This window comes from Ruditapes philippinarum, unplaced genomic scaffold (genome assembly GCF_026571515.1).
Source record: "Ruditapes philippinarum isolate M1 unplaced genomic scaffold, ASM2657151v2 ctg5878_1_1_1_1, whole genome shotgun sequence".
NCBI classification, from domain to species: Eukaryota; Metazoa; Mollusca; class Bivalvia; order Venerida; family Veneridae; genus Ruditapes; species Ruditapes philippinarum.
Window position 1 is genome coordinate 47,156 of NW_026866728.1, and position 27,551 is coordinate 74,706.

Consider the following 27,551-nt stretch of genomic DNA (forward strand, 5'->3'; position numbering starts at 1 on the left):
CATTTCCTTTTGATATTCCGTTAGAGCTTCAATTGCCTGATTCCCCTCTGTTGTTATGTTGTCTGCATATACTAAAAAAACCATCAAGTGCCTTTTTCTTGTCCAGAGCCCTGCAAACTGGAATAGATGCATTAGTTTCACCGCCCTTTGATTCACTTATTTTCTGCTTGACTTCCTCCAGTGACTCGTTCTTATTAATGATTACTTTTTTCAGACCATCAGAAAATCCAACAACTTTGCAGTATTTTTCAGTGCGAATGGTCAGTATCATCATCGCCGCTGCGGCCTGTTTACAGTTAATTACAGGACATCCATTGCATGGTTTACCCATATTTCCACTACAGGAAATCGCTATCAAGAATCGTTTTTCACTCGACCGAACGGTAATGAATGATCGATAAAAGGCTGCATTTAGCGATTTTTCGCCATTTTTGTACGACAATAAAGCAATAAGAATTCTGATTGGATGAACTCTTTCTCGTTACTAAGTATTGCTATGATTTCTTTTTCACATTCCGACCCCTCGTTACAAAGGCCTTAAGAAGACATCAAACTGATATTGCGTACCTTCGTTTCGGCTTTCATGTTTGACATTATCGCTTTACAAACCATTGGACACTTTATCATCTGTGCAAGAATATACTCTCGTTCAAGATTATATTTGTTAATAAGTGCTGCGAGCAAATCCTCATAAGTGCATCGTTTGGCTTTCTCTGTACCTTCTATGTAAGTCAGAAATTTTTGCAATACTTTCACTATTCATTTCTGTACTTGATGCAAGGTTTTGTGCTTCTTCAAAGCCATTGAAAAGGTATTGTTTAACTACTGTCATGAAATCATCTTCGAACTTTGGATGTGCTTTCTTCAATATTTTAGTATGCGACCAGGTTTCTCCTCTCCTATCAGTTGTATGCATTCGACGGGACTTGTATTTTGTCAAAAGGCGAGCTAAACTGACTGGATGTTTAGCTTTTTCTTCGTACCACTTGATCATAGCTCTACGATGCGCTCTTCCCCAACCTTTTGATCCTGACAGCAAACTTTCCTGTTGGCAATAATTGACAAACAAAAAGAAATGTGTCGGGATACGGCATATCGCGCATAGTTCTTCATATGCTTCTTTCTTTGTTTCTTTATCGTTGGATCTTGCACATATGGCAAGTGCAAATATCAAATAATTTTGACGCAATGTTCTTCCACGTTGACTTATATCAGATAAATGTTGCACTACCTCTACCCCTTTTCCAGCACTTATAAGTCTGAAATTATAAGCGAATGAATTATAAGTAAGCGCATTTATATCCCATTCGGAACTGCCTCGGCTATTATCTATAATAACCTCGGAAACAATATGGATTGAAAGTAGTTCTAAATATGTTTAAATGATGTTCAATTTTAAACAAATCCGACTAAATGTGAACAGGTTGGTTTTTTGTATTTTCGGTTTCTACAGCAATTATAATAAATATATAAATAATGTTTTGTTTGCTTTTGTACCTATGAATTCACTTATTTTAGGTGGACTTTTACTGCATATATTGGAAATAAACTCCCAGCATTAAATTACTTTTTTTTACATGTTTAACTTCTTAGTGTAGGTTAGACCGAAATACTGCATCCGTTCTGTGTATTCATACTATTGTGTCCGAAGAAGGACAGAAAGGGCCGAGTAGTTGCGATTGATTTATATCCTTTCAATTTAAATGAATAAAATGTTTTGGAACTTTAAATTTGTAATTTTGTTAACAACTAATGGTGGCAAGGGTTACATTATCTGAACATTTTTCCCGTTTTATGTACATTCCTTATTTGAAAGAAACACAATTATGTTAGTTTTCGTTTCGGAAACTGATATGGGCCGTCCTATGAGAAAACCAGCATAGTGCAGAAAATGACGTCACTTAAAAACTTTTTTTGAATATGACTTCAAAGTGTGCACTCTTTTTATCAATTTACCGCGCACATAATTCCTACTGTCATGGCGCGTCGTCTCGCTCACTATATTTATGGCCCGTTGTGATATATTTTCGACGCAGGACAGAAATTCCCGAAAAACCGTGTATTAATTAAAAGTTTTTATCAAATCATTATATTACATTATGTTTAAATTATACGTAGCCCTACTTAAATTTACGAACTGAAACGTTTTGCCCGTCCGCTCTCGTCTAAGCAGCAAATTGTGGCTTATAAAGAATCTATCATGCGTTCGTTTATTTGCGATAACCTTATTCATTTTTGACGTTACGCTCTTCTTATGATATCATGAGGTCAATGGCTATATACATGTAGATTTTGAAAAAATGATTAAAAACCTTTTATATAATACAATGATGTAAATATTACACCTTAGTAAGTGGGAATGATTGTATTTCTGTAAAACTGTGAATTTGTTTGCACTATGTCGGTTTTATTATTCATTATTCATTTCCATCACAAATATTATAGTATAAGAGCTACACGGTATTGTTCTTTATTTCTATGCTGACTGCATCAAAGCAATGAATGGTTAAGCAAATGCAGACCCAAAAACAGTTTACAAGATACTGCAGGACGACCATAGGGGTAAGGAAATACAACACATGACGGGGGTTAAGAATTTTAACAGATTATAAAAGGTTACACCGTTTTGTGCTTCTAAAGAGTTTTGTTAGTGGCATTGAGTACAAGTTGATAGATAAATCGAGTACTTAAACTTGTGAAATACACGACTCGGAGTTGAAGATTCAGTACTTAATAATGAACAATATCAAAGGAAAAGTTGATATTCTTGATTTGTGTGGAATCATATATAAAAACATAGGTATATATGAAAGAAAATATATTTTATGCCTTTACACCGGGATAAACACACCTGCTTACGCACACATGAAACACATACTAGGTGCTTTGTTTATTTTGCGCCTTTCGATGCTATCATTGTGTTGTATAATTTTTGTGATTTCTATCATTTTTGTACATCATTTTACAAAATTAAAACCTCAGTTTGAACTTATTTTGTTAAAGTATGTGTATTTTTTTCTTAGCTGACACAAAAATAATAAACGCGATAGAGCAATGAGCAAAACCCTTGGAAAATGTTGTACAGCTTGATGCAAGTGTAAAAGTCATTTAACCTATCATATTTGGCAAATTTTATTACGTTACGATTACCAACCGCTTCGGGTAGAGTTAACAAAGCAACAAATATAAATTCCTTTTGTTTGGTGCTGCAGAGGAGCACATAGTGCCTCAGATGTGGGCCATATCAATACCATGTAAGTAAGAATACTGCAAGTGTTTCAATTGGCAATAACTGTACTTCATTATGTTATGCGCATATTATATTTTGTTCCAGGAACCACTGACTTTGGGAGGTATTTCCCTGCTTGATTTTGCTAAAATATGCTCAATATTTTATCTTTGGTATTGATACTTTAGTACCAACAGTCGTTAGTCTAGTGCACTTTTATCAAATTTATTAGGTATAATGACTGGGATATAACAAATGCTATATTTTTTATCAAGATGCACACTGTTTTCAGCGGAACAGTTCATAATCTTTTGCTCTTTACTCTCTCAAATACTGAAATATATTTTATTACATTAGAAAATATATTAACATGAACTACCGTTTTCATTTTTTTAAGCTTGAATAAAATTCTAAATACTAACCTGTCTATACACTCAGCATTTTTACGATGCGGATGTTTGTCATGCGGATTGTATGACGATTCCGTCCCTAGATATATAAACCGCTCTAAACGCCCCCAGTCATTCAACTTGTGCGTACTTTCGTCATATCTTTTTCTTATCTGAAATAAATGAAAAAAAAAATGAATTATCCATGTTGATATATGTCAATGCGAGTCAAAGATATGCTATTATAAATTAAACAGAATGGTCGGAAGTGCACAACCAACTTTTTAATCTGAATTTATGATGTTTGTGTGTGTATGATCTGCATACATTAATACCTGAAATGAGACAAGTTATTGTAAAATAAATGTCTGTCATTGTCAGACGGACTAATGATTGATTTCTATACTAGCACATTGAATATTCTTATGTCCGAGCTTGAGGCGTGAGTAATTAATATGTTATTGTTTGTACTGTCTTATAATACATGTAATAGACTCAATCAAACCGACTTCATGGCTTTTATTGTTAATTTGTTTTTAAGCACTTTAAAGATTTTCAAAGCTTGAGAATTCTTAAATTCTAGCGTTTAGTATAAAACATGCCATTTTTGTCATTCATTTCCTCTGTGTCATGATGCGACAAAATCGGAAAAATGTATTTCTATAAAAATTGGGAAGCATTAGAAAATGTAAGCTGATAAATCTATGCAAATGTCATAAATCATTCTAAACAAAAAACAACAAATATTATTGCCAATTGTTTCTTCTTTGATTGTGGCAAGTGATAATAAGTGAAAGCTGCCACGCTACCGAGCACCGGATCAAGAAAGCAACATTCAATGTTAAAACAGGCAATGTGTTCATACGGGTCCCGAAATCAAAAAATCTTATCAAACCTATTTGTTATCAACTATCACTTCTATATTATTATTATCATAATGCAGTAAGCGTGAAGAGACGTGGGAGAACTTGACAAACTATTACCTCATATATTAATCTGCATTATTCTATAATGTTGCGTTTTTAGAAAATTGATTATTGTACATGTACCTTATTATTACTCAAAGGGACATTATGCTCATATTTTCATAGTCAAGTTGAGTTGAATTGACTTCTTATTTCCAAAGATTGATTGTTAAAATGGTGTTTGACCGACAGTTTATTTTGGAAAATGTTTAGGATAAAATTTAAAATCTGTCTAAAATATAAAAAGACTGCCCCACTCTTTTTATAAACGAAACATTTCAGGTAAGTTCTAATTGATATTTACAGAACTTCCATTTCAATCCGGGGTTATCTGTTGTTTATGTGAAGTAAATTATTAAATTAAATGGACTTATGGCTATATAAAAACTTATTTCGACTTTCACCTGTTAACTCCCTGTATACCCTTGAATGAGCATAATGTCACTTCAAGAAGAATTGTAAGTGCAAATTCATTAGATCCATAAGGAAATGTTTAAAGTGTATAAAGCTATATATCTACTGCAAAATATATGTTTTTGAAAAGAATACTTCCGAAGAAAAAATGGTTCTTAATCGCCTTAAAAGCGAATGGCACATGCACAAAATCATTGCTAAACGGATAAAACTCTACTGAAAATAGCAAAAAAATATTTTGTTCCGGAACGTTTTATTCTGTTTACACACATTATTCATGTGCGTTTAATAACAGAGGCATTCTATGTTACAACTTTTTCTGGAATCAACCATATAATAATGGAACCAATTTGATTTTACTGTTGATAAATTTTTTAAAAAATATTCATAATATATAGATTTCTACCCTTTAAAAATGTTATAAAATGGTAAATTACTGTAATATTTATAAAGATGAACTATGATACCTCACATCCTAGTGTATTTTACGCATTTTAAAATACATCGTAATTTAAAGCGTTTAGGTAAAGGTAGTAAAATATAAATAGTATACGCCTTCCTATTATAACTACTCCGCTCGTGTATGATATATTGTTAACCTTTAGAATCTGATATTTGTTATGATTGCATTGCAAACATGAAAAAGCTAGTAAACCGAAAATTTATTTTCTTCACTAGGTGCAGTTTTATATATAGTGCATTTCATCGTCTTCAACGCTAACTGAGCGTTTATGAAACTTATTCTCTAGTACAGTCCAATTAATTGGGATGTAAGCATTATATATTACTGGTATCATACGCCTATGACTGTTACATATAAATCCCTGGTGTATGACGTCATAGCTTCTTCTCTAATTAAATAAAGCTCTATGAGATGATGCAGGAATACACATCATAACCACATTAATTGCTGGTAAGCCCAGATAACATTACAAAATGTTCTCCATTTTATTATCCTCTAATAATTCTACACCAGGTATCCATATGCAAACTTCAGCTAGAAATCATCAAAAACATATTTTCTGAACAATTTCACGGATATTACGACCAAAACAGTATCCTGTAAAGGGTTATAGGTTTTTTTTTTCAAATTTGGGCTGTCAGACCTTGTTTTCGAGCCCAGGTAACCCGTATTCAAACTTGATCTAGAAATCATCAAAACAATATTGTTGACCAATTTCCAGGGTATTTGGGTAGAACAAATAGAAACTGTTTCACAAAAGTTTTCTATTTTTGACTCCTGTGACCTAGTTTTTCCGTACATTCTAGAAGACGATTGTTCTAACACGTCTAAGCAATCACTTGGACAAACATCTAAATTTTGTGAGAACTGGGGCAAAAATGTGACCATTAGAGAGTTTACGAACTAAATGTTAACGATAGATGGCCGACAGACGAAGAATACCACAAATTCAACGATCCTTTAAGCTCATTTTCAGCTAACTTAGGTGAGCTTAAAATCTGTTTATTTTACTTGTTTGCGGTATGAACGCAAACTTTATTTAATCTTATTAAAAAGAGATAATTAAACCATATTTCAATTTGAATTCATTCGTTATGAAATATAACCGTTTTTATTACTTCCTTGACCTCTTATTGATATCACACCACGTGAATACCGATACATCGAACCGTTGAGTACTTTAAATTAAAGATAACACAATTAAAGATAACACGAAAGTGTTGTTTACCAGGCTGAAAAAGTTTAACGCGCTACTATCTTGTCAGGCGGGGTTTTTCGCTTATATTGCTAGATTTTATCACTATATATACCCAATAGCATTTTAATCATAAAGCGTTATAGCCATACTTTTACATTTATTATTTTCAAAGTCGTCGATAATCTTGCATATTGCAATGCAAAAGTTAAATTCAATCCTAGGTTAAGGTCAGTATCAGGTGGAACACACCGTTCTGGAAATAGCTATATGATACCATATTAAATAAGCAAACCTGTATTTTACCCACAACCTCACAGACAAGAACCGATTGAACCGGGTGATGCTCCCCGAGAAAGTTTTGGACACAGGAAAGTATAAAAAATGAACAAAGGGCAAAAACTCCGAAATAAGGCAAGGCAGAGTTATGATTTTTTGCACTGCACGTCTATTCAATGAGATCTATCTCTCTATACAGTTTCGTGATGATATCTCTTATAGTTGCAGAGTTGTGACTCGGATAAAATTCAAAGTGTAAACATGAACAAAGGGCAATAACTCCAAAACTAGACAAGGCTGTGTTTATGTTCTTTAGCATTGCAGGTCTATCCAATGAGAACTATCTACTATCTACCTACAAAGTTTCATGTTGATATCTCTAATAGTTTGATAGTTATGTCCCGGAAAATAGTCAATATGAAAAAATGAACAAAGGGCAATAACTTCAAAATAAGGCAAGACAGAGTTATAGTTCATATAGTTTTAGAGTTATGTCCCGGATGATATCTCTTATAGTTGCAGAGTTATGTCCCGGACAAAGTTCAAAGTGTAAAAATAAACAAAGGGCAATAATTCAAAAATAAGATCAGGCAGAGTTACGGTTCTTGTCCACTGGACACCTACTAAATGAGATCTATCGACCTACAAAGTTTCACGTTGATACCTTTTGTTGTTTCAAAGTTATGTCCCGGACAAGAAAAGCGGACGGACGGACAAAGCGAAGACTATATGCTCACCCTTCGGGGAGCATAATGAAATATTGCAGTGGATACATGTATATAAATCTTACCGGTTTATTTTTTGATTCAGATGGTCGCCATTCCGGTTTGGATTCGTGATTGCCAATGTCGAAGTACCTCTTTGGTTTAATGTCCAAATAACGTATCTGTTCGAATTATATTCTAATTAAATTATCGCTTTAACTTTTTTAAGATAATTTAGTAATAATGGGTATCTAATTAATGTCTAAGTACCGTGACATGGATATTTTTCTTCTTTTTTCTCCCTAGTATTATGTTATTGTTTTGAAATTGTATGTTCATTTTTACTAAATTATTTTTCTGTGCGAAACACGAGAAACGGAACGATAAATGAAATTACAACAGTTTGAAATCAATATAGTATTTCAAGGCTAGTCATACCGGGTATTCTTTTTTTACCTTTATCAACGAACGTTAAGTGCCTGTGCACTTTTTAAAAATGCACTATTTTCAGCATGGCGTGTTTTTCACAGTCGAAACTATTATAAAACAAAGATATATTCATTGTTTTTTGTCACTACCCAGTCTAAAATTGATTTTTTGTCTCGCTCTGTTAACTATACGAGCCTATTATGCACTAAATACAAATGCCAATATCTTTATTTCTCTCAGGTCAAGACATTGACAACATGAGGTAAATAAATATTAACTGCGAGCTTTTTGTAACCATACCTAACTGGTTTGGATTGTATGGTGGCTGATTTACGCCATGTCGTATTTTCGCTTCTTGGCCTCAAAATGGGAAAATGCGAAAGCACGAAGAGACAACAAAGTTGGACTTTGTCGTCTCTTCGTGTTTTCGCATTTTCGAAGCAACAAAGCGAAAATACGACAGAAGGAGGGCAAAAATACGACACATAAAATCTGTCGCATTACATCTGTCGTATTTTCGCTTTTTTGCGTTCAAGATGCAAATTTGCGAAAACACAAAGAGACCACAAAGTATAACTTTGTCGTCTCTTCGCATTTCCGCTTTTTCGCATAGTTACATTTTCGCATTGTTGCATTTTCGATTTTTCGCATTGTTACATTTTTGCATTGTTGCATTTTCGCTTTTTCGCATTGTAACATTTTCGCATTGTTACATTTTTCGCATTGTTACATTTTCGCATTTTCGCGTTCCCATTGTACATGCGCATGGAGGCATCAATTCATTATTATCATTGTTATTATTATTATAATTATCAAGTTTTGTAATGTCTGGTCACAATGATATATTATTTAATAGTCATATATAAGATATGTTGTATTCACGTAGATGTATAATTAAAAAGTATCATCCTGCTCCTTACACATGTAAAATAATTATATAATATAACGAAAAGGCTTTCAGACTGTTTTGAATTAGACGGGTTTAATTTTTTTAAACTTTCTTTTAGAGTCTAACAGCATTTTTAATACAAGCAGGTAGTAAACTCTTTTTACATAATTCAGGTACGCTAAATCCATTTTTTGCTCTACTACAAATAAAAATGGCCGCTCTTGAGCCTTTGTAATTACCTCATAATTTCTTTTTCCGGTTTTTAGCGAAATGCATTTCCGTTCAACCACACGCAATAAAGCTTCAGAGTCTTCTATGAATGATTGGCTGATAATTAAACATGATTTACTTATTGACTACAATTGTGGCCATCTTTGATTTCAAGATGGATACCCTTTTCTAAACAAATATAAGTGAAGTGCTTTTAAAGATCCTGTATGTTGTAATTGAGGTTGTTACCATTTGTGTGTATTTGAGTTTATTTATACTCGCCACCGGTTGCCCATATGGGCGAGTCCTCCAGAAGAGTATTAGTCATTTTAAATTTTTGGAGGATAGTGCAAGATACAAATACAGAAAGATGCCCCAGTTCCAGAAGCTTCTCCGTTCTTTAACGTGCCAAGTGTTAAAGCACTCATACACGGGACCTCGATTTAAAGTCTCATCCGAAAGACTGATTAGTAATTTTAGTTGGCCAGCCCGGGAATCGAACCCACAATGTCGAGATTACAAGTCTCGCGCTCTAACCGATTGAGCTATGCGGGTTGTTACCACACTTAAGTGAAATTTTATATATGTATATAATTATGCTTATAAAACAATTTTCAAACATCGAATTATATGTAAAATATGTACTGCAATATTTGTGCACATTATATGTAATCATTAAAATATATGCATTCATTTCTTATTGAAAAGTTTGACTAAGACTTTATAGAAAATAAATTTCTAATTACCTCCCTTTATTAACATGAAATGTTAAATTCGGTAATATCTTCATAAATAATGCTTTTTGGAACTTACAATATTGATAAATCTTATTTCGAGCATCATGATTGTGATATAAAACCATCAAAATTTGTGTTACAGGATCTTTAAACAAAAGGTTCTTTATCAAAAAAATGATAATGATGATATAAGTATTATGTCATGTAGAATTGTACACAATGTGTAGGTATACTGAATTTCATCATTCTCTCAAACTATTTCAGGTCATTCTTTATGGGCAATTGATCTATGTCAGGTATCTGAGATGCCAAATGTCTAACAAAATCCGAACTATCGAATTTACCATTAGATATTTTAGTCTTTGGTGTTGATAGAATTGCGTATGTGTAAACCATTATGGACACAATCATTTTATAATTTTAATGTCAAAAGTCAAGTTCAGAATGCATTTTTTTAATTGCCTTTCGTCTTCAAGTCCAGAGAATATGTCTGTGTGTGCATGTAATTGCAACAACACTGACCAACAACGTTAAAAATAGAAACAATCAAAGCACTGAAAGTACTGAAGTATACATTGCTTGATAATATAATCCATATTTGTCATCAAGGCCATGTTGATTTTAACCTATTTACCTCGAAAACAATAGGGGTCATCTTGTGACCAAGGTCAATGTCCCTAACAAATGACTCACATGCACAATCCAAAGTTATTTATGAGACAAGGAAGATGTGATGTTCCATCTGTGTATTGCTAGGCAAGTTGATAGATGAGCAATAAAGAAATCATTTTTTGAAACATCCGTTAAATAGACTGCAGTATAGAATATTGAAACAGTCATATTGAGTTTCCAGTGATGCTATCTAATAAAATACATGATTTGGCTTGAACTCTATACAAAGTCAATTAATTGAATCATCCTATAAGACTTAATTACCAAATTATAGTACATCCTTTTGTATAGCTTTCCATGTTACAGATCTATGAACTGTACTTTGATGCATTAATACATATATTCTGGCGTGTTGTATTCATCTCTACACATTGATTTTCAAATGCATTACTTTATCGTTTATTAATAAAAATGAAATCTATAATCAAAATAATTCAAATGTACTGTAATATTTTCATTATTCAATAATTGTTACATATAGTCTTCATATACAACCTTTCCAAGAAATTTATTTATATTGGACAGCAAGTTAACAAGGGTTTTTCCATAATCAGGCTGTGTTACCAACTTCTTAACTTTAGATGAACCATTGAGCTAAAACATTTTTTCTAATTTTTGGCTACTGTGACCTACTTCTGATTTTCAACCAAGGTGATCCATGTTCATTCTCGAGCAAAACCTGTCACACATTCTTACGATGTTGTGTGACGATTGGGAAAAGTGTGACCAGTAGAGTGTTAACAAACTTAATGACCAGCAGATTGTTAACAACTGTAATGTCATCGTCGGATACACATGGTTGATTAACATTTAACATGACATAACTGATAAATGGAAATGGTTCGACCGTGGGTATCCGACAATGCTAAACGTGGACAGATCACAGTTGACATAAGATGGATGATCGACATTCAACAATCTAAAACCTTAACCTGAGCCAACCTATAAGTTTCACCACTGAAATAAATAATAAAATACTGTGTAATGATTTAGATGATGTGTAGCCATTATATCAGAAGTAAATTATTGCTTTTCTATGTTCTTTACTCTATTGTAACTACGCAAGTTCATATAGCATATAAATATAAAACGACTGCTAGATTAGTTTTTACTATAAACACATAAAAAGTAAAAGTTGATTATTCAAACGATTGAAAAGTCTACTTTTATTGGTATTTTTATTCATGTACCTTTCTTATCGCGGGTTCAATGTGGTTTTTGGCTTTCCCATGTTTTTAACGCTGACTGTTACATAGCCGAAAAAACACAAGTTTTTCATACTGTACTTATTACAAAAAATAACTGACATTTTACAAAGGTAATAAAATTTATGTATAGTTATAGTTATTCAATTAAAAGGTTGAAAAATGTATTTAGCAGCATTTTGTTTTAGATATATCTATTTTATCGCAAGTAAAATGTGTTTCTTTTTTTTGTTTTTTGTTCTTTTGTTTTTGTTTTTTTATGGCTTTTCTATGTTTTTAACGCAAGGCATTAACATAGCCGAAAAACACTTTCATACAATGTTTATTACAAAAATATTACTGATATTTTACATTGCTTACAAATATTATGTTATAATCATTCATTTAGACGGTTCAAAAATTTATTCAATAGTTCTTATTTTAAAAATGTCCATTTCATCGCTAGTAAAATGTGTTGTTTTTTTTTTGCTTTTCCATGTTTTTGACGCTAGACCGTTACGTAGCCAAAAAATACTTTCATACTGTATTTATAAAAAATAATATCACTTACATTTTCCATTGGTAACACAAGAAAGTAATAGTAATTCATTTAAAAGGTTGAAAAAAATAGCGGCTCTTGTTTTAACTACGACTATTTTATCGTCCGTAAAAATGTGTTTTTCGGCTTTTCCATGTTTTTGACGCCAAACTGTTATTTTGCCGAAAAACACTTTCATATCGCATTAAATACAGAATAAAATCATTCTCTAACTTACACTGGTTTCAAAAATAAAGTAAATTTGAATCATTTAAAGGATAAAAAAGATTTGTTGGAATTATACAAATTGTATCGCCGTAAAAAGTGTTTTTCGGCTTATCCATATTTTTCAAGCTTACCCGTTGAGTTTCCAAAAACATTTTTAGAGTGTGTTCTTTTCGATATACGCTGACAATTGATAAAATTATTGATCGGAATTGTGAAAAACAATTTCTCCAGTGATTAAAATTTAAAATGGAAATTAGCATATTTTTTTCCCCTGTGACATGTGTTTTTCGGCTTTTCTATGTGCGACGCAGGCTCAGGGAATACATTCATCAGCGTATTTTATGATATATTATCGATTTAAAACTGATATTATTGAACCCATTTCATCAAATAACCATCAAAAATTGTTTATATTGCTGAATTTAATCACAGCCTTAATATTTCTTTGTAATTAAGTGTTTTTCGGTATTTTTTGGTGTTTTTCGGTGTTTTTCGGCAATTCCATGCACCCATTAATATAAGCAGATTAAAATAATTCCTATTTTCTGAACATAGATTTAATGTATTTATTTCTTAATGCTTATAATGATTTACAGTTTCAAATGATTATTTCTTATCGTCGAATCTGGCCACATATGCCTATATTTAGCTCTATGCTCTGGCTTAATCGTCAATATCCCAAGTTCGACGAATTGTTATGGGTCGAACGGTCGAGCGGCCGAATTTTTATTTTTACCCGTACTGAATCAGGCAATTTTCGCTGAGTTTTGAAACATATTTCTTTTCAAAAATCTAAGGCATACAAAAGTGAAAGGAAAATCATGAGTTAAAAAGGTATTCAAAAGAAAATCTAACGAAATTTCTATTTTTCAAAGCCACGATAATTGCCAGGTTTTTTCTTAAAAAAAACCCAAACATTTTCCGGTATACGCTGGTAAATTTTGTTACGGAGCTCCATACTCATTTTGTAAAACATTTTAGGCCAATTTTATTGTATAAATGTAAATCAGGAATTTTATTTGATTAAATATCTATCTGAGATTTTTCGTCCCATTTATATAATTCTGACGACTTTACAATATTTACGATGTAATCATTCATGCTAGCAAGCGCATGCGTATATGCGAAGTTTAACGCGTAGGTATAAACTACGATTTTATCAATGAAATGTTATTTTTTGTTTTCTTTAAAGGATTGTAGAGTCTATTATTTCATGAAAATGAACGATTTGGAAGCATTTAAACAACTTTGCAAACACTATTTTAATGATGTGTAGTCGGAATGTAACGCTACTGCAGAATGAAGAACTCGTTTCTATAGCGGTTTTTATCCGGGAGTGGATGTTGTTCGGTAACGACAATGTATACAAAAACAGAATGCCCAAAACGGCAAAATTGAAAATGTTGCAGGCTCATAGCTCAGGCGAAAGAAGAATCCAACATTTAAACATGGAAATTATGAAATTCGGAATTTAAAACCATCCGCAAATGTGTTTATACATACTTTCTGTCAACCTGAGCCAACAGTAAAACATAATTTCGGTTTTTGGTTACCTTTTATATGTATTATTTTTGTTTATAAAATGTCGTATTTATTTCAGTGAATAACTCTAAACATGCCTAGATTTATGCACCTGCATGGTTTAAAATCAGATCATCTATCTTAATTGAAATACTAGTAAACTTAAATAAATGCAAATGTCATTTTAAGCCCTATTATGTTTCACTTTGGAAAAAAAATGACTCGTAAACAGCGGTTTTTATTGTTGAACCATAAACAGCCTACGGACTTGTAATGTCTTACGGTAAATGAATAATACAGAGTAAAATATTATATATCTACCGCGATTATTAATGTCATTACCTTTTCATATTACACATAACCACAAAATTATTGTCTTTCCAGGAACACCGTGTATATCCAGTAACACAGGGATGTGCAAATAACTAAGGAATTGTGCAAAATAATGCAGATTTGTGCAATATAGTTGCTAAAACGAGCACCGAGATAAGTAAACGTACCAATATGTTTATTGTACATCAAATGGGATGAAATAATTGCTGAGACATTATACTGTAAACTTAATCAAAATATATCAATGAAAATGTTTATTTTTCAAAATCATTCGTGAAAATGATGACCTGACTAGCGTATTGATGGCGATTTTTAGTTTCGTTGATATCTTTAAATACAATAACGTACATATTACTTTATGAATTTTTATATTCGGTGTACCTGAAACATTTTCCAATCTACTCGTGTCATATTACACTTAATTTAGCAGATAAAACGTAATTGAGACCATTTTTACGAGGTAACGTCGAATTAGTGAATGAAGCACTGAAACAACGGCGGTTATCTCATTAAAAGTAGCTAAATCTTATTTTACCAGCTTCCTTCCATTGTTGTAGGTCACTTGTAGTTTGTCAAATGTCTTAGGTATACAGTATATGAAAACAAACACAATGTTTTAAATGCGTTAAATGTACATATTTATTTGACGAAACACAAAAGTCACCTTCAAAACGGTAATCAGGTTGTCTATCTCACGAATGATCTAAAGAAGTAAACATATTCCTTAAAAAATTGTAATGCTGGTTAAAGTATAATGTCGTAGCAGCCGTATGCGCTAATGCATTTCTTTAAATTTGATTTAGAATATCAATAAATATTTTGGTTCGTTTGCTTACTGCATTATTCGTTTTGGCAATAGCATTGCACAGATCCGGCGTTACTTTTAAGTTATTTGCACATTCCTGCGTTACCTATACATACATATATATTCATGTTTTCAGCCGCGTATTTATGATAAATTATTTCAAAATTCAACTATGAATGACAGAACCCTAAACTGGGGTGAGGTTTTTCTAGCACATACAAGTCTAACTTGAAGCGTTTAACTTTAAACATTGGACTAGCTTGTGACATCGTCCCGATGTGCCACAACATTCTTGCAATTTATTTGAAAATCCACCCAAGAATGACAGTGATGGACGGGACTTAAAACAAACAGACAGGCATGTTCTTACTGAGTTGACGTGTGCGGATGTTTGTGATGTTCATTATTTTTTCAAACAACAAAAGAAGCATTTTTGCCCCCCCCAAGAACCAATGATTCATTCCTTAGGTTGGGCGTATATGGAATTAATCACAACGCCAACTTGGAAACCGTCAAATATACCTTACTGGCACATGAGGATGCTCGGACGGATTGACAGACATTTGAGCAAGCTTCCCTCAAGCCTCAGGTGATAAAAACTAATTAAAAAAAACATTGCAATAGTTTTAAAGGACATTTTTTATGCTTGGAAGTATGAAAATAACATCAAAATGTCAAACGCAAATATGATTCTCATTTATTTTGGTATAAATTGTGACCTTTTTGTACCATTAAATATGTAGTTTGAATGGATGTTTCTAAATGTTTGCCCTGGTACTCTTAATTAGTATCATTGCACTTATAAAATAATAATAATAATAATAATAATAATAATTTTAATATAATAATAATAATAATAATAATAATAATAATAATAATAATAATAATAATATCTTTATTTAAAGAAGGTTACACAATAAGACACATACAATAGCAATCATATATATCTTATTTCCAATTAGAAAACAACAACAACAAAAACAACAACAGCAGAACATGCATAGTTAGAAAAATGAATGTACAATATTGAGTTTTAGAATAAGCAATTCATATACTTTCAACAGACACTCAACAATTTGTTTGACCTTTAACCTCATGAGCATATTGTGAAATATGGCCGTTTTCATTGAAAAGCCTCCGATTACAATTTCAAACTGCTATGAAACTATGAAAAATGCTTCAATACTGATGTAACTTGGCACAAATGTTGACTGGACCATGGCCTCACAGCATGCTCAATCGTAAATTTTCTGTCACCATGGCAACGGGGGGACGTCTCAAAATTGCGAAAAATCACTATTTTGCATTGTTTTTTTCCCATCAAAACTGATTTCAAAGTGCTGCAAATTCTCAATGAATTGAGATAAATTTCAGCGTCGGTTACTAGTTACCCTTAGATCGACCTGAGGCCATATTAAGCCTGTCACATGTCCAAAATTTTCCTTCTGGCAACACCCTGATGTACCATTTTGATGAGGGAGGGGGAGGGGGTTGCGGCGCGGAAAAAAGTGGTTACTTTTTTAACAACATTTTTCGAATGAAAAACAGTGTTTGGGCCTAAATAGAGCATTTTTCACTGTTTGAGGCCTCAAAAAGGTTAAAGGGGCCTACGTATATTGCATCATTCATTTGTTCATTCGTTCATTCATTTATCCATTCATTCATTTGTTAATTCATTCATTCATTCATTCATTCATTTTTCTTTAAAACATTTAAGGTTAATAACATACGAATATTTAAGGTATATTGTTTCAAATGTTCGTGACATTATAAGAAAATTGTCGTAATATAATTTGTCTTGTCCATAATACAATATCTTTTCGTTACCTAGATCTTTAGTTTTATATTTTGTTGTCGGATAAAGTCATCATTTATTTATTATAAGTAAAGAAATTTAAATTAAAAAAATTCCGACATTGTCGGAAAAAGTCATCATTTATTTATTATTTTAAAAGAAAACAAGCCAAGTAAAAAACCTTATTCCGCGTGTAAACGTTAAATATTAAACAGTATATTTAAGGAAATTGCCAGCCATTTTTAAAACTAAGATGGTTGCCGCATTACATCTATCTATTTTTCCTCATTTATTCTTCTCGTTTACACTTCAGCCGACTGAAATAAGCAAAACTTATTAAATTTCAAAAAGATGTGTTTTATTTTGCCTGTAGGAGAATGAAAGTAAAAATAAAAAAAAAAACAAAAAAAAACAATGGCGATCATTTTGAATTGATTTTTAAAAGATCAAGGACTAAAAATAAAGCCGTGGGAGAGCAAAATATGAATTCAGCGTACTCGAAATAGGTAAGTAAGCCCAACTACCTGCTTGTACTAAAAAATGCCGTAAGGATGAACATTTTCCCAAAATCAAACCTGTCTAAATCAATAAATGCAACAATTATTATAATAAATACAGTAATTTGTTCCTAACATCGTTAGATTATCAGTTCATTTTGCTGACGGGTGTGACATGAGATGATATAGTTATATTATATGAAACGAGTTAGTTACGAGGGTATAACACTGGCTGGGGCGACATCAAGGGGTGTTTCTGCTAAAAAATGGCGAGGCCGTTAGGCCGAGACATTTTTTTTTGCAGAAACATCCCGAGATGTCGCCCAGCCAGTGTTATACCCCGTAACTAACGAGTTCCATATGCTATAACTGTTTTATCGCAATGGCTTCATGTTTTTTTTGTATAGAAACACATAAATAAATTAATCGTTAGCTACATTACAGTTATTTATCATAAGGCAGTTTTTCAAGTTGTTTTCGCTGCCGCAAAAAAAAAAATATACAAAAGACATCCAATATAAGAGGCGGATTGTATACTGTTACCAAAATTGATTTAAGATTAAAGGGCTTTTTTCATTTCATTAATTATCATTGTTTATATTTTTCATTGTATTTATATATTTATTTTATTTTATTTTATTGATTTCATTTTTTTTATTATTTTATGTTGTTGATTTTTTTGGCTACTGGGAATGGTCGTTAACACTGCCCCATTGGAGCCTCTATGAAAAAAAACTGTATTGATATATACAAGGTGCGAAAAAAACTCGACCGATATATTACAGTCGAGTTTTTTTCCTATATGAATCAATGAAAAAACTGTACTGTTATATATCAATACATTTTTGAAATGCTCATTGAAGTGTACTGAGTATAATGGGTTAGAAAGAACAAAGGAAAAGCTCACAGCCATGCGATAATTATGATAAAGGCACTGCCCGCACACATCTTAAAATAGATATGTCTGTGATTGAGAAGTATTTTCACAGGAAAACATTTTAAAATGTCTGTTAATTCTAGTACTAGAGTTTTGTAAGACATACTTTATTTTTTATTTGATTACGTAGAGAGCATGTTGGATTAAGTTTGAAAAACAAGTTTGATGTTTTAATTTAATAATGAAAACATTTGGTCGTCATAGTTCCCGATCATTCAGCCTTCTTCAGTGGCTTCTTTTGCATTTAAAATATATATAATAATATTTAAAATCATTTTTATTCATTATTACATTGTACCATGTTGTCAGACATTCCTCAAGTCTTTAAAACAAAGATCTCCTGTCATTCTGTCTTCCCCATATTGCACGAATATCAATACGAGAACAATTAAAATTCATAAAAAGCAATAAATATATTGTGTTAAGATCATATTGTATTATACTGTGCTTCTCTTAGTTCACGGTACTTAACGCAGGGAAACAATAAACTAATGGTTCAAAAAATGTCATTAGCTGTAACGTTTAGGTATTTTCAGATTTGTGTATCCATGGGCATGTGAAACCGGATCGCGAAAATGCGAAAATGTTACAATACGAAAAAGCGAAAATGCATCAAATACGACAGATGGAATGCGAATATACGACAGATTTTATGTGTAGTATTTTCGACCACCTTCTGTCGTATTTTCGCTTTGTTGCCTCGTAAATGCGAAAAAGCGAAAGAGAGGACTTTGTCGTCTCTTCGTGTTTTTGCTTTTTCGCATTTTCGAGGCAACAAAGCGAAAATACGACATGGCGTAAATCAGCCACCTTATTATTGAGGTTTTGTATAGCTCGAATTAAAAAACACACACTTTACTTCAATTTAACGAATAATTACTTAAACGTAAGGTTACTATAATGGAATTGATATAAACCATTTAAACGTATCATAATTTATCGTTCATGAAATTAAGAATTGTATGATAACTTTACGTTTTAACAATCCATTCAGGTTTAATACATTATAAACTTTGATAATATCTCTGTTTTTGGGATAGAAATTACCCAAGTAGATTAAAATCTCGGCATATTATTGAGAAAACAAATCTTAAACAAATGTTATATGATTGTATAATTAAATTAATTACACACTTATATTTCTTATATTCACGCCAAATATTCTATTTTCCACTTCATTAAAAAAGTGAGCATAATACTTCTTGGACCTCAGGAAAGAACATATTTAGGAATAAATAAAATTATACTAAAATCAAATTAATATGGTAGCACAAAGGTACGAGATACTATGTCGTGGCCACGATTTACTAAGTCGTGGCCAAGACATAGTATCTCGTGGCCACGATCGTGGCCACGACTTAGTAACTCGTGTTTAGTATAGCAGTACGTTATAGTTTTCAATTCAGGATATTTTTCGCAAGAGTTCTTGTCACCTAGATTTTATTCTATTGTTTCTTTTCTTTAATAGTTTTGCTCGAGTAAAATAATTATGATATTTTATAATTAATTTTCAACATAATCAAGTATACTTGCTAATCCATTGAAATCTACAAAGCATGCTTGATTAAAATGAAAAGAAATCTATATATTTCATAAGTAAAAGTCTCCCTTGAAGATAAAATAGAAGATATTCGACATAAAAGGAAGGAAAAATCGAAAATATTGTGTATTCTTAATCATGGAAAGGAAACGAAAAGCATCAAGTTTAGAAACAAAATATGATATTTTATGAGAAATTGAGAAAGGGAGTAAAACTAAAACTGAAATAGCAAAGTATTTTCAAATTTTCGGGTATTGTGTCTAAAAAGGAAATTAATGACTATTTTTTCTTAATCAAATGCTCTTAAAAATGGCAGACGATTGTAAAAAATCAGTTCGTTATATGTAAATCTGTTCGCTTTAAAAACTCCTGATACAAGGCACTAATTCACTATATGCCTACAAGGAACTCCGGATATAAGGAACAGATTTTGAATGTCCAAATGAGTTCGTTATAAGCGGAATTTACTGTAAAGTGTATTCTGATAAATTATCTCGTGGCCATGACTTAGTTATCTTGTTCCCACGACTTAGTAACTCGTGGCCACGACATAGTAACTCGTGGCCACAACATAGTATTTTGTGGCCACGACAAAGCTATCTCGTGGCCACGACTTAGTAACTCGTGGCCACGACATAGTATCTCGTGGCCATGACTTAGCTATCTCATTGCCACGACTTAGTAACTCGTGGCCACGACATAGTATCTCGTGGCAACGAGATAAATAAAAACACACATATGTCACCTATGTGCCACCATAAATTAAATCATCAAAATTAGAAATAAAATCTCAACTGACCTTTGTGTTTATCCAGCAATGGTTTCATCAAATTTCTGTACTTCAAAACAATAAAAATAAAAATATAACTAGATCTCTTAACTAATGGTATATAATTTGGTAAACTATCATTTAAATCCGATAAATATTGTATACATGTAAAAATAACTGACTTCTTATAACGTCAAGACCGTTAAAATTTTAAACGTTTACAACATTTTAAGTAATAACAAACGATTAAGACTTTGAGATCTTTGCGATTGCAACGTTTTATTCACAGTACCGTCTTCTTAACAATCCTTGTCGTTAAAGAAGAATTGAAAAAAAAATCAACTTATATTTGAACCTATCCAGAGAACACCATGATCACTTACTTAAGTTTATCACATAATGTTGGTTATACGGTTAACGTACAAAGAATATTTGGAATATAACCTTGATAATTTAAAGGAAATAAAGTATCTATCGAACTGTTGTATCTTAAGTGTATTATTTTCTGCTCTGGTGGCCTTGTTTCCGTTTAAGTGTTTATACATAATGTGTTAACAAAAATACATGTTAAATAGTCAAGCGTCTGTTGTTTCTTGTTTGGATTTCCTTACATGCATGCTTATTGTTTTAGAAGAAGAAATTGTGTATCCAAACCATTCAAGAAAACATTTTGCCAGAATTATATTTTATTTTATATTTACTAGTGCCAAGTATATATAATCAACTCGAAATTTAGAACGAAATGAATCGATAACGTTCATGATTTAAATAGACGGCAAAGTATTTCTTTTTCCATCTTTGTAGTAAACTGTATGTTTTTTTTTAATATTAAAGCAAATGCATTTTTTTATATGTATAGTTTGTCTATTATAATTATTACAGTCATTCTCATGAAATATATTACTGATTTTATACAACTTAACAACGAAAAAGGAACATAATGTAACTTTAATTTGTTGTTATATTAATATAATATCTGCATTATGCATGCGGCTGTGTGCGAGTTCAATTACATGTATACATATCTAAATCCAAACTTTGATACGCAAACGCAAAATTCGCCTTAAAATTGCATTCTAATAAATTTCCGCTTACCTTTGATGGTTAAATAGTATTTTTCGTAAACATGTCTTTCGGATACTATTGTCGTTAACTATCCTTAGCGAAGCACGGAGAGAAAATAAGGAAATATTGCAAAGTGAAGTTTCAGATACAGGAAATATATCAGACGATCACGTGATACAAGTAAGAAACAACGATTATATGTTAATAAACCATGACGAAAACATACTAACCGTTTCTTAATATGACATCCGAAATATCAAGTACATAATGCAATACAACACACCACACAGTTTATCAAATGAATGATATGTAGAAACAATCTTGTATCCTTTTATATTCGAAATAAGTGTAAAGAAACTAGCACAAAGGGAAGTAAAGTATATCCTTTTAAGTATGTTCAAGATGCTCGTGAAAGATAAAGCCATTCTACGTTTACAAATAGTGTAATCATTCAGATCGTCAGCGATGATCTACATATGCCTCCATAGAAAAAAAAAGAACATTTTTTTCAGTGAATGAGATAATAAGATAACTTATCTCCTAACTAGTATCTCGGGCATCAATTGATTGATATATACATGAAATGATATAACAAGTGTTTTTATATATAAAATGAACAATTATAGCTGTACGAAGCACTTTAACTTTTCGGAAACAGAAACCAGGTTTTGGGACATTCAATATTTTCCTTATCAGATTAGCTACTGAAACGGCAGATCAACCGTCTTTTATTACGGCCATTTAGAGCAAATCAATTTCAGTCGCAATATCTTTCGTCAATGTTCCGATAAGAATGATTGCTGATAATCGGCAAGATGTTTCGACTGCATCACCGATTGAATTATTTCAACCTATGTTTCATTTTTAAAAGGTGTATTGCGCATTTACATATAAACGTTACGGCTATTTGAAACCTTAATATAATTGAGATTTTAACTTTTTATAATAATAGAATAATATGACAGTAATATTTAAAGCGTGAAGCATTGACATGTGCGTTGTCATGAGCTCGCGTTCGACGTTCCTGTGCTTGAATAAATATTCATTGATTCAGTCATTAGAAAAATAACAGAAATTTAATATAAAAGTATATTGTTGTCAATTTTGTTTTCGATTTGCGTACCCCTGAAAATGAATATTTTTCGAAATTAGCACTGCCATCAAATCGCTGTTCACTCAATATTTTCAAAGCAATAATTAACATCTGCAGTCTACGTTTGTTATTCTATATTTTAAGAGTAATATACATGTATCAGAAAATTGTGTTTAAACTGTGTAAGTAACTCAGAGATTAACGAAACTTACTGACCTGATGACAGCTCCTCTTATCCGGTTAACAAATTATCATTTGCACACTGCGTAATGTGACCGGCGTGTTTTATGTAGACGCCTGACTTTTATCTCCAGACTAATCTTTCGGGCTTTCTATTGACTGATTTAAATACAGAATGATACATGGCTTTTTTCAACTTAAAATAAATCATTTTAGTTCTACGAAGTACTTTAACTTTCCGAAACTAAAACTAGTTTTCTAAGACCTCCACTAGGACGTTATTTCTGTCATTTTCAGAAAACATTGGTTAGTCATGAATTGCATTATATATCGATCATTTAGTGCAGCAATGGCAGTCATGTTTAACAAATGTTTTTATTTTATTTTAAAGGAGTATGCTGCATTTACATTACAGTATAGAGGCTATTTGAAATAGATATTGATTTAATCTTTGTATAATCTTAGATTATGATAAAAGAAATATCTTAAGAGAGAGAGAACATTGACTTGATTGGTGTTTGAGATATCTGCCCTTGAATTTGCTGTTCATTTGTTAGGCCAGATAACTTACACATCAATCTTGCAAACATTATTTTACTATTGTTTTATGTTCTCCATCTTATCCTTTGTCATGATAAAATATTCATTGAATTCCATTTATATTTGTTTCCCGCTATATTTTTTTCAGATTAAGACTTTTTTTTAAAAAATGTCATTTTAAAAGAAAATCAATAAATAGAAACGTTAAAAATAGACGGCTATTTACCATTTCTTGATATTTGCACAATCACAACAATCACCCAAAATGAATTTATCTACACGAAAATCAAAATTAAGTCATTGCTTACTATACCTGATATACAACATGTCTCTGTTGAAAAGAGGATAACTCGAAAAACAGCTCGGTGACCCGAAAATAATTTTTGCTGGAAATGTTCCTGTCATCATACTCTGACAACTCTAACAGTAACTTTCATTCAGTTCTATCATGTCTATTCATCTATATTCATTGTAGCATACGCTTTGAAGCGTATTGAATTGGTACATTCGGCGTCCTTATCCAAAATGTATCGGAAATAATCGAAATGGTGCCATTGACTTAAGGGGTAAGAAAGACCAAGTCAATTAAATAAAGGTTCAGTCTAAAGAAAAAAGCAGAATGTTAATGAAGTTGATAAATTAATATAAATTTTGATTTAAGTAAAAGAAAAAAGGAGATTTTGTGGAAAGTAATCAATGTGTAGGTTTTGGTGTATACAAAGATTACGTAATCGTGTCTATTTATAGTAACGGGCAACCATCTTGGATATAAGGAATTGAGGAAATGACCTTGAGCAACGGTCATTTTAGATATGACTCACTTCCGACTCTTAATGTGCGCGGCAGCCTTATGGAACCCTAATTTTAACGAATGACAGCGTCGTATAGGCGTCGGTTTAGGGGTTAACAAAGACTACGTAATCGTTTCAATTTATAGTAACGGTCACTAGTATTGAGCAATCAGATTTAAGAAGGTTTTTGACTGTGACAAATCATCATAAACATTGAAGCCAGATCACGTTCATGTGAAAATAAAACGAATTTTTCTGTTATATTTCAATAATCATGAATTGTTTTTTGTTTCTTTTGTTTTCCATAAAAGATATTGTCCATATAAATAAATAATAACTTAAATAAGAAAGTTGTCTTCATTTGCCATTCGCAATCTATTGTAAGTCAGGAGTACCCCATCTCAAATCAGATTGCTAATTCAAAACAAACATATCTTTCCTGAATAAACCATCACATGATTAAAAGTCCTGACGAGATAAAATGTTTAATCATTAATCTTCTGGGTCAAAATGAATATAAACCTATATCTATCTATCTATTGAATTAGAAGATTAATGATTAAACATTTGTAAAACAATCACGGCTATTGAACAAGAAAATGGGATTTTTCTATGTATAATTATTACCCGCTCATTTCGAGCGGGACATTGTTACAAAAAATAGCATTATCTGTTGACTCCTTCAATCGTCAATATAAATGTCACAGGGTGAGAAAAATGTGCAGCCTGCCCGGGACTCGAACCCGGGACCCTCGGAATACCGTACCGCGGCTCTACCGACTGAGCTATCCGGCCGCTTACACATCTTCTCCCCTATATAGTTAACATTTTTGAACTGTGACATACTCCCCTGCTATATTCGAATTTCCTCGAATTCCACAGAGTTACAGAGCAATGTTAGTTAAACTCAATATATAGATATCAATCACGGTCCCCCGTTGGACGCCAAATGTCACAGGGTGAGAAAAATGTGCAACCTGACTGGGACTCGAACCCGGGACCCTCGGAATACCGTACCGCGGCTCTACAGACTGAGCTATCCGGCCGCTTACACATCTTCTCCCATAATGGTGAACAGTTCTGAACCGTGACATAAATATGATTAAGTTTTTAAAGAAATCATGCATTTTATCATCATTTTATCTTTGCGCTTAAAACAACTATTGCTGCTTTTAAAAAATGGCGTTAAAATTGAAGGCTTTAAGCTTTTGCAATGAAAGATTAAATTTGATTGGCAAAATAATTTTTGAGATCAACTTAGACAAGTGAATCATATAAAAAGCTGAAAGCCAAGCAAGCTTCGGTTAAAATTTGGATGGAGTTTGAGTTTTAGGTTGTTTTCTTCAATGTTAACGCATTTGACTAGGCTAAGGAAACAAGTTCCTCCTGTTTAGAAAAGGAAAAGAAAAGATAGGGGTTGTCGTGGTGGGAGGCCCGTTTTCGGACGACAAAAAAAACGGTTAAATTTGCTATTTACTCAATGATTAGATACATTCTTGTTTTATAAGTTTTATTACATTTTTAACATGACGGAAATCGCATTTTCGATTGTCGCATGATTAAATATCTGACAGACGACGAGAATAAAGATCAACAGATCAATGCAACGTTCACAGGACACACATCAAGCACATTAGTAATGATAAGGGCCTAAATCTTTCATAAAAGCTACATAATCATATTGTAATAGAAAAGTATTATTGAAAAAACGAATATCAACTCCTCAGTTGTGTACCAAGAAATACGTGTCTGTTCCTGCAGTTGTTGTTGTTTTTGCTTTGGAAAGTGCCTGTTAAGACCTTAAGATGTTTCATTTTTATAGTGGAAAGGAAATTTAAGCTTTCATGTCACATTTTGCTAATTGACATTATATATTTAAGTTATTTTTTTTACTTTAGTGTTATGTGATCAATTTTTGTTACCATGGCGGCACGATAAAAATGCAACGGCCGCTGTTGATGAAGTGGATAGTATACTGACTTGGCAATCCAGGGACCCGTGGTTCGAATCTCGTCTGCGGCTAGCCGATTTTTGTCTGTTTTTCAGACTCCTAAATTTAAATAGTGATATGCCCCTTTTAATCTTCAGATATTCGAAAGAAAATTTCCAAATGACTCCTGAAGGAATTATTTTTAATATACAAATGTTATATCATACAATACAGGTTAAGTTCGAATTTGGGTTCAGGGACTAAATTTTTACATACTTATGTCCCCTTTCATCAGCAATTTTGCACTAAATAAGATTTTTAGATATATTTTTTAAAGGAGACAAAAAATTGACATTATTTTTTGTTGTTAGTTGAAACACCATAAAATACAGATCAAGATCAAATATAAATTAACGCCACTAAATTTGTACTTACTTATGTTCCATTTTCAACTTCAATTTAGCAAACAATAAGTTGTTTCGACTTGATTACTCTTAATATAGTCAATTGATTGAAATTATTTTGGTACACAGATGTAACATGTTTAAATACAGGAGTTTAAATATTTGGTTCATATTACTAGTTTTTCATATTTTTCCCCTTTTCAACTTTCCATCTTGCAAAAAAATAGTTTAATGATAATGATAAGGAGTCAAAGGATTGTACGCTAATGTAACCTTCTTTTAATATAAGTTGAGTTCAAGATTAAGCACACGCCACTAAATGTTTAGATAATTTTTATTAATTTTCTTTTACCTATTTCAAACTTATTTTGATGATTTAAGTTTTTTCTCAATTCAATTATCTGTACAATGTTGTCTTATTTTACATAAACAAATATTTCCTCTCACCAAACTTTACAGAAATGATTCTTCGGATGTCTCCTTTCAAAGTTGTTCAAACGGTCTGCTATGTTTCTTATTAAGGTCAAGGGTTCAACGTTACTTGTTAAGAAAAATGAAACCTCACATTTAAGCCTTGTTTCCTCACACTAAGATGCCTACAGCTTAAATATTTGGCATGTGTTATTGCCTTGTGAACCTCTACAAAATGTACATGTATCTAAATCATGTCCCTTGGGTAAAATGTTACCGCCCCAAGGGGGTCATAATTTATTTTTAACCTTAATCTTACCGTGCCAAAATGCACATAACATATGGATATTTGCCTTCCACAAGTTACAATCTGAAGCCTCTCGGCGCGCTGTGCTCCAGGAGTTCCATACCGCAT

General features: G+C 32.1%; 2 protein-coding genes across 2 annotated transcripts in view; both read right to left on the reverse strand.

Annotated features, from left to right (window-relative positions):
• Positions 1-27,551, reverse strand: part of LOC132733519 (transient receptor potential cation channel subfamily A member 1 homolog) — a 93,276-nt gene that overhangs the window by 12,907 nt on the left and 52,818 nt on the right. Inside the window, exon 2 of the mRNA XM_060720175.1 lies at positions 20,753-20,787. The gene's annotated coding sequence lies outside the window, so the exon portion shown is untranslated. The remainder of the gene's footprint in view (positions 1-20,752; positions 20,788-27,551) is intronic.
• Positions 674-27,551, reverse strand: LOC132733520 (RNA-binding protein RO60-like). The gene is made up of 4 exons (XM_060720176.1): positions 27,504-27,551; positions 7,725-7,820; positions 3,652-3,791; positions 674-1,259 (listed from the first exon to the last, which is right to left on the reverse strand). The coding sequence occupies exons 1-4, from the start codon at positions 27,549-27,551 to the stop codon at positions 689-691; spliced, it is 855 nt and encodes a 284-aa protein (XP_060576159.1). The 3' UTR covers positions 674-688.

Bases quoted from the DNA above. Each gene is read 5' to 3' on its own strand.
- LOC132733520 (XM_060720176.1), bottom strand. From the start codon at position 27,551: ATGCGGTATGGAACTCCTGGAGCACAGCGCGCCGAGAGGCTTCAGATT. The intron at 7,821-27,503 runs GTAACTTGTGGA...TAATTCGAACAG, and splicing joins GCGCCGAGAGGCTTCAGATT to ATACGTTATTTGGACATTAA. The intron at 1,260-3,651 runs GTTAGTATTTAG...TTATAATTTCAG, and splicing joins AATGCTGAGTGTATAGACAG to ACTTATAAGTGCTGGAAAAG.